The following is an 8,558-nucleotide window of genomic DNA, read 5'->3' as shown; positions in this document are numbered from 1 at the left end:
ACCAGTCAATATCTAGAAGGTCACTAACAACAGAACATATTCATATTCTATGTGACGGATGTATTGTGCATCTGAGAAAGGGCAGGGGTTTTGGACAATATAATGTGCATTGATTCTCAGGAGTGTTGCTGATTTGCTTTCTTCCTGTCTCCATGCTTGTCTCTCTTATAGCATTTTAGCCTGGACGTATCACTACAGCAGTACACGGTGACAGGCCTGGCTGAGACTTGATTTCCAAAATAAGTCACAGTGTAGAAGTGAATATGACTAAGCAGCGCTCTGCTCCTGAGCAGTAAGATGCCACAGCTCCCCCTGTGCTTTACAGGGATAGGGGACAATGGGAAAACCTCTGTTGTTTGAGGGACAATTAATTCATCTGTGACAGACCATCTGCTTAGTCTCATGAAAATGAAATACAGTGAAGGCAATCATTAGTTAAAAAAGGATCAGCCAAATACCTGTAAATCATACTTAGAGCAGATCAGCAAAAATATTGTATCCTCACTGTTGAACAGGAACTGACACATTAGTATTATGTTTCAAAAGCTCCTACAAAAACAGTATTTAAAATTCAATTAAATTATGTAGCTGTGGCACCAAAGCTGCATTGCTCGTTGTCTTGGAGACACTGATTGCATGTGGCATTTACCACGAGCGCTAACTTATTTCATTGGTGTTTGTTTGGCCTACTTACGTGACAGCATAGAGAACGTGTCTGTTTTGTATGCACTCACCCGCTGCCACAGCTGACCACATAACAAAGAACATCCCCACTGCGATCCTCTTCAGAGAGGAAGGCAGCAGGCCGCGGCGTTTCAGGATGGGGTCCACCACTTTGTCCTTCAGGGGAATCAGCATAAGGATGAGCACTGCATCAAACATGGTGAGCCAGGCGGCAGGGAAGTGGAACGTCATCTGGGGGATCCAGAGGAGGAAGATGAGGTAAAACAACAACGCATGAAAACTACTGAGAATGTCAGCTCATTCCAACACAGATCACAAGTGTTTGTGTGCGTATGAGTGTGCATGTGTGTGAGTGTGTGTACTTGATATTGCTTTGGCACCCCCAGGTGGTCACAACCAGAAATTGTGAAAAGAAGAATATTTTTTTCAGTTCCCAGTAAAGAAAGCACACAGTAAGTCAATACAAAACAAATCAATACATTAAAAGTACGTAAAATAGTAGTAAGTAAATAGTTATAGAAAATATAGTTATTATTTTTGTTGTTGTTATTTCTATTATCATAAGTAGTAGTATTGTTTTGTTACCAGACTACATGAAGTGTGTAGTGGCATTTAGGACTATGTGTACCTGACTGCAATCAAAACAAAGGTTTTCAGCAGAAATTCTAAACATATAGAACCCATAAAGGGTAATTTATAAAAGGAAAAATTACACTGTGCAATCAGACTGGATGAACCATCAATCAGAAAGGAAATACATTGAGAGCACACAAAGTACCTACAAGTTAAAGCGATATCTCGTTGAGTGAGCGATGAAAGACAGCAAACTGCTGGAGATGTGTTTTTTGCAATTCAAATTCCAAGTGCCATCTGAGCTCCTGATGCGTCTCTGGTTTAACACTTCTGATAGCATCATTTATTCTCAAATTGAATTTCCATTTCTCGGAATAACCGCTGGCAATCTATACGCAGCTCCTTGGAGAGTGTTTTCCTCCCTTGTTTGTGCATTATCATATTCAAAACGGTAGAAAGTGCTAAGGGAGACTTTCTTTTTTTGCCAACGAAAACCTGGTATGAATGACAGGGGTGTCTAAGCAGACCCAGGCCCATGGTGGGGATGATGTTCTGCTTTTTCCTACTTCCCCAAATGGACTACATACATACTGTATGCATATACTACACATAGAGGTTGGCAGCCACTCTATATGCATCATATGATACCATAAAGATAAAGGAAAAGGTAGTTTGAAATTTAAAGTTAATTCTGTGTACAAATACCTCGCAAAATGCAGCTCAATCCATTACGAACGCAACTGATACACAGCACATCCATGGAGACATGGAACACATTGCCAGTACATTAGTAGAGTAGTAATGTCAGGATCTAATTACAACACATTCATTCACTCCTGCCTCCCATCGCCAGTAATTATAATTAGTATGGGCTCTGTTTCCTTGAAGAGACAGTATTTGTTCAGCATTGCAAATGTGTCAGGTGAGGTGAGGGAGGCATCTAATCTCACTTCCTTTTGAAGTGGAGAAGTGCCGAGGCTGGTAGCTGAAAAGGCTTAGTTTCGTTTTTTGGTTTACTAGATAAACAGTATGTGAAAAAAATTCCAATATGGTTTTTAAACACAGTTAACCACAGAGGGATATGAGTAAACAGAACTATGTCAGACCATTTCAGTGTCACAGGTCTCATACATATTATAGTAAAATGTAAAAACATACATAATGTACACACACACACACACACACACACACACACACACACACACACACACACACAAACACCACACACAAACACACACACACACAACACACACACACACACACACACACACACACACACACACACACACAACACGCACACACACACACACGCGCGCGCACACACACACACACACACACACCGGGGGGGGGTCACTTGGACATTCCATTGCCTCCATATATACACAATACCAGCGCATTGTTTTTTAACAGGGCAGCAGTTTTCAGATTACATTATGTGCTTACATAATTGCAAAAGGGTTCTCGAATGTTTTCTCAGTTAGTTATTTAAAATGATACCAGATTAGTAAACAGAATGTGCCTTTGGAACATTGGATATTGCATTAAAGATCAGCCACCCACTCAGATCAGCTGGTATTCTGTCTATAATGGAGTGGAATGGAAATTTGTAAGTGTTTGTGTGTATATATATATATATATATATATATATATATATATATATATATATATATATATATACACACACACACACACTGTATATGTGCCACATATACAGCAATAGGTTGGATTGTGTGGTTTACAGTCAAGTGTATCACTTCACATTTCCATGAAGTCAGTGTACTTCACTATCACCTCGAGCCTGCTTGCTCAAAAGGAACTGGTGTACTGCTAAACATTCTAGATATTCCCAATCACTTTCAAACCTTTGATTTTTGATAAGGCGTATATTAGTGGTGTAATTGAGGGGGATTCAGTCATTAACGCTACCTGGGACAGAACATATAATCTGTCAGAGACACAGGTAGAGCAGCAACACTAGTCAGGAAGAATCAGCCCCTTGGCGGCGCTGCTGTGGAGAGGTCCAGTCACAGCCAGGTTGCTAATCTGCAAGGTATTAGTCTGCGAAGTAAAGTTCTGACTTAATCCCCACAGCATTACCAACCTTTGTTGCTGCCTCTAGCTGTTGCCTATCATTGTGTGTCAGTGATCTACTGACTCCTTTAGTTTCATCAGGGGGAAAAGTTCAAACTTACTGATGTGGAGGCAGGTTAGATATCTAAACAGATTTGTTTAACTCAATAGAATTATACAGTAGTAGCATGTCACCACACTGCAAATATATGTTGTTGTTTTTAAATCAAACTAGAAACATATTCTTGGAGTGAGAGTGCCTCCACTTTCTGTTACCTTTTGGGGGTCATCAGTGATGTTCGAGGGACTATTAGGAATCCTCAGATGGAGGCCCTGCAGGATGTACGTTGTCTGCATCTGCAACACAATAAAGAGATTAAAGTCTCAGCATGAAGTAATTCTCCACTTTAAGACCACCAGGGTGCCTGGTAAAAACACGCTCTTCTCCAATGTTGAAAAGGAAATAGCATTCAATTGTATTAAAAAAACGCAAGTGCATATCTGCAACCAGAAAGCTATTTCCATATTACGTTCCTTCATGAATTTCAACTTGTGTGAAACAAGCCTCATAAATTGTGATTAAAATTTACAATCTGTTGAACTTACCTGGAAGTACACAGTCCAGTATGGGATAAGGGCAAAAAAAACTGGGAGGATTTTCACCAGGGATTTCACTTCCTCTACTTTCTCTTCTGGATATTTGCCTCCATAGGTCACTTTGGCACTGTCTAGTAGTGTTGGTTTGGTCCTTTAGGGGAATAAAAAAGAAAAATCACCTTTAGAATACTATCTACTGATTGATGACATGAAATAAACACATACATAAATAAACAAATACAGAATTTTTATTTAAGTGTGAGACTTAATCAGCCTCTTATGTGAACATCTTACTCTTAAATAACAGCACTTCTAGAGATAGGAAACAAACTTTATTCTAAAGCCTATAATCCACATCTCTAGAGAAAATGTCTTAATATGGCATTCTTGAAAGGCTGCAGGATTGGCCGACTTAAAATATTCAAAGTCAAGTTTTTGAACCAATTGTGCTGCTTTGGTTCAAAGTCAAGTAATAGCACTTGAGAATAACTTTTCACCACAGGGAATGAAGATGAATGCCCGGACCAGTGGAAAGGAAAGAACTAATCAAGGGGATCAAGGGCGGCTTTAACATAAAGGTCTACCAACAACACCTTCTTCATCCCACTACACTTTGCCATGAACAAAAATACTGGCTTCGCTTTTGGAAAAGGCCTCCCTATTTGAGACTGATGATTGCTTTGCTACACTACAGTTACTCTGAGCATGCTGTTCATCATTGAGAAAATTACTTTAGCACTTTTACTGCCTGACAATACAGTTTTTGTCATCTTTTCCCCTTCACAACAATAAATGGTCTAAAATGACTGACACACTTAAGTGCCATGGCACTCTCACCGGAGCAGATTAGGCTCCTTTGGTTTCTTGGAACAGCAAGCAAAGCCCAGGATCTTGAACATATCTGTGAAGGCGCTGCCATCAGCAGGCTTGGTGATGAACACAGTGCGTCCCAGGAGAAAGACAACGAAGGAGACCCCAAGGCACACCGTGGGAATGATGTAGCCAATTTTAAAGCCAACGTTTTGCTGGATGTAGGCCACGCCTCCCAGAGACAGGATAGCTCCTAAATTGATGCACCAGTAGAACCAGTTGAAGAATCGGCGCGTGGCCTCTGGTCCTCTGTCTTTGACCTAAGACCACATAGAGTACAGGACAATAGCAAACAATCACATCATTGGTTGTTGGTCACGCATGCAGGGAGAATGTTAAAAAAAAAGATTTGTCTCATAGAAAAGACCTTGAACTCCGAACATTGCTGCAGTTGTATTTCTATGGAAGTGTAGTACTCATATGCACGTTTTTAAAGTCACATGAGAGAATTAACTCCAGGAAGACCACAGCTTGCATTTAAAAGGCAGTTGCATTAGACAACCAGACTAAATGTATTCCATAAACTGCACTGATAAAGAGGAACAATGGTCACATGCTGAAACTGACAGGAATTAGACTTCACATGAAAATTACTGTATTTAGTGTGATAATTATTGGTGATCTCTTTTTGAAGCCCTATGGTTGCATGGAATGGCTCGAGAGCCATATGAAATTGGTAGAAGACAAGAGAGCGAGGATTCTTTTATATAAACGTAGGTGAGGGACAACTCAATGAGGAGAGCAACTTGTTTATTCTTTATTTGCTTGCAGAATTTGCTATGAAAGTCTACACCATTAGCTTACCAAAACGGCAATGAATTCTATGCAAGCAAATAATATTATTCTCCTAATGGCACTGATGCATTGCAGATGCAGTTATCCACGTGGAGGAAAAGATGTTATCAATGCGTGATGAAGTGGATAGGTCTTTTATATAAGAGCACAAAAGATGCAGCGGTAGAGCCACAATTAACTATGTGGGAGATAATGTCACAGCGTTCCCAAGCCAATGCTGAGAATAAATCTTTCTGGGGTTCCTATTTGCCGAATGAAAAAAACATCAAGCTCAAACTCGCCACTTGATTGCCATGTGATACCAAAAACTTAATTTTAATAGCTTTTAAAATAATATGTACAAAGAACGGGGCACTTTTATAGCTTCTACATTTAGTTTTGACACAAGATCAATCAGTGTAAGTGGTTGTGTTCCCTGCAGCCTTTACTCATGTCAAAACAAGACAAACATCTAATTTACTATCTTGTTTTAGTGTTGACCCTCCATCAAATACAGAATGTGATTAGGAAGTATTATAATGCTCATAGGCGGATCGACATTACATTCTGCAGTAACTCATAAAAGGACAAAAAAGGGAGACAGTGGCAAAACGGTTGCCTACCCTCTGCTTTAATTTCCTCTATTCACCACCAGCCGCATATACACAGATGCTTTAGCAGCACCAGTAAATAATGTAACTTCATGATTACTATGATCAGAGTGCATATTCATTTAAAAAAGAAAAATACTTGCAACATTGACTATGGCCATTTTTACACTGCAAGGGTGCGCAATTTTTTTTGGGTTGACAGAAATCAAGCCACATTAACAGAAACCAAGCTAATTTCAAGTGCTAACTGCTCCCGCTGCCACTTGTGTAGGACTTTCAGCTGGAAAATGCTTGGGAAATGCAGTTCATATTACATCTTTAGCAAAGAAAGTAACGTGTTTTGTCAACTTGTATAGATAGTTTTTGCTTGACAATCTCTGGCACAGGCTACATGTTGCCAATTTATTTCATAGATTGCTGTTTTTCCTTTGTTGTGTGTCGCTGTAACATCTTCTCTTTTGTTTCCCCACAATGTATGGATTCTGCTTGATGTTGTGTAGTGTGTTTGTTTGACCATGATCAAAACGGGCATTGAATTAAAGGTGAAAATCTTGTAATGAGCGTAGTAAGCTCTAGAACTAATCATATTCAACACGCCAGTCCCGTTTGAAAGGTTTTATCCTCTCATGGTCAGATTATTTCCAAAAACAATAACCCCATTAATGAACTTTCCCCATGACTAGGACTGCTTCGTGTAGGGGGGCTGACATTATTTTGTCACCAAACCAACAGTGTTGTGTTTCACTTATTACCACCCAGGTAAAATTCAAGCCGTTGTTCTTAAGAGTTTGTGTACATTACTCCATAGGAGATAGAGGGGCTGTCAAAGGATCTACATTATGCACTAAAAAGTCAACTTTATAATGGAAATGCTTATAAGTGACAATGACGATGAAGGCCATGTCTAAGCGAACTGCCATGGTGTAACAAAAATCCCATCACATGTCTGACTTCCATGATGTCACACTGCATACCCAATCTTATACACGGCCTATGTTAGAAGACAATTCTCCATGTTTCAGCATTCCTTATTAACATACTTTGAGATCTGAAAGTAATACTGATCATACTCTACCTGATCTGCCCCAAAGGGAGTGATGTTGGACTTCACAGTACCCACGCCTAATGCAATTAAAAAAAGTCCACTGTAGACTACTGGGCCACAATATGGGTTACGGATGGGGCAGGTTACATTGCTTGGGGGGGTACTGTTTGTGCTCAGACACTCAGCAGGTTGCACAGGAAACGCCGCCTCATCTCCACACATTTGTATCCTGGTGTCTTCATTTGAAATAAAAGGGAAAAAGAGCATGCCAAGAAAATATAGGATCAAACTCGAAACTATTGTCCAGAACTTTCCAAGGTATGCATCCGCCAACCAGCCTCCAAATGGTGAAATCAGGTAAGTAACTCCCATGAACATCAGGGGTGCCTGGCTCGCCTGAGTTCCCTCCCAATAAAAGGGATTTGTATTGAGAAAAAGGACCAGATTGGACGTGATGCCGTAGAATGCAATCCTTTCTAATGATTCAGCCAGCAGGATGGCTGCACATGCTAGTCTTCTTCCCTGGAAAACTGAAGGTGGTGAAGGTCTGCCCCCAGAACCTGAGTCCAGTAGAGGAGTGCTCTCACTGGCATCCTTGTTGTTAGCCATTCTCAGCCAACTTAATGGTTTAGGTTCTTCTTGTTTAGTAAGAGTTTAAGCCTATAGAGAAAATACAGAAAGTTAAACAAACGTTGTCATCACTGTTTACACAGAGAAAACAACTTAACGTTAGCTTACAGAACTTACATCGGAAATGCCCAAGACCCCTTCCTCGTTATATATGACAATACAGACTACAGCTAAGACTACAGACTTGGCTAAGTAAGCTAGCTTTAGCATAACGATGGCTTGGCAATAGTTTGGTTTTACGTTACCTTTAATTATTGAAACACGTCCCAGTGGTCTTCAAGAATCTCCATAAACCTAGATAATATTTAGGGCACAGGGGTTAACTTTGTCTCGTCTTGAATCAATTCTTTGTCAAAGGAGAACTGGAAGTCAACAAAAACCAGTATCAGTACAGTCGCGTGACACATATGCTCATAGTCAACAAACATACCCGCGCTGCTCTGGAGACGATCTCTAAATGAAAATAGCTGTTGTGCCCGGTAAAGTAAAGGAAGCGTAGCCGATCCATGTGATTTGTAACATGATCCGGTTACGCAGGCGTCGCACCATTGAGGGAGGAAGTGGTGGTGCGGTTTTTTGTCTTCATTTTTTTGTTACAGTTGAGTCTGACTTTGAAAAACTTGTCAGGAGACAGAAGTATTGTTAAGCTCTGGTTCGTTTTTAAATTGTGGTTTTGAAACACAATACTGGAATGGGTCAACAGC

General features: G+C 40.2%; 1 protein-coding gene across 3 annotated transcripts in view; it reads right to left on the bottom strand.

The window, feature by feature from the left end:
• The window catches only part of slc15a4 (solute carrier family 15 member 4), a 26,929-nt gene extending 18,403 nt beyond the window's left edge, over positions 1-8,526 (bottom strand). The window contains exons 1-7 of one of the 3 annotated variants that reach the window (XM_032516631.1): positions 8,285-8,526; positions 8,101-8,148; positions 7,255-7,886; positions 4,762-5,054; positions 3,934-4,075; positions 3,604-3,684; positions 735-915 (exon numbers count right to left, since the gene is read on the bottom strand). In XM_032516631.1, coding sequence (XP_032372522.1) covers positions 735-915; positions 3,604-3,684; positions 3,934-4,075; positions 4,762-5,054; positions 7,255-7,833 — 1,276 coding nt within the window. In that variant the 5' untranslated portion in view covers positions 7,834-7,886; positions 8,101-8,148; positions 8,285-8,526. The other 2 variants (XM_032516632.1, XM_032516630.1) reach the window with 2 other exon arrangements.
• Between the last annotated feature and the right edge of the window lie 32 nt (positions 8,527-8,558).

Source organism: Etheostoma spectabile, chromosome 5 (assembly GCF_008692095.1).
Source record: "Etheostoma spectabile isolate EspeVRDwgs_2016 chromosome 5, UIUC_Espe_1.0, whole genome shotgun sequence".
Lineage (NCBI taxonomy): Eukaryota > Metazoa > Chordata > Actinopteri > Perciformes > Percidae > Etheostoma > Etheostoma spectabile.
The sequence above is the reverse complement of the archived record's forward strand: the minus strand, read 5'-3'. Positions and strand labels throughout refer to the sequence as shown.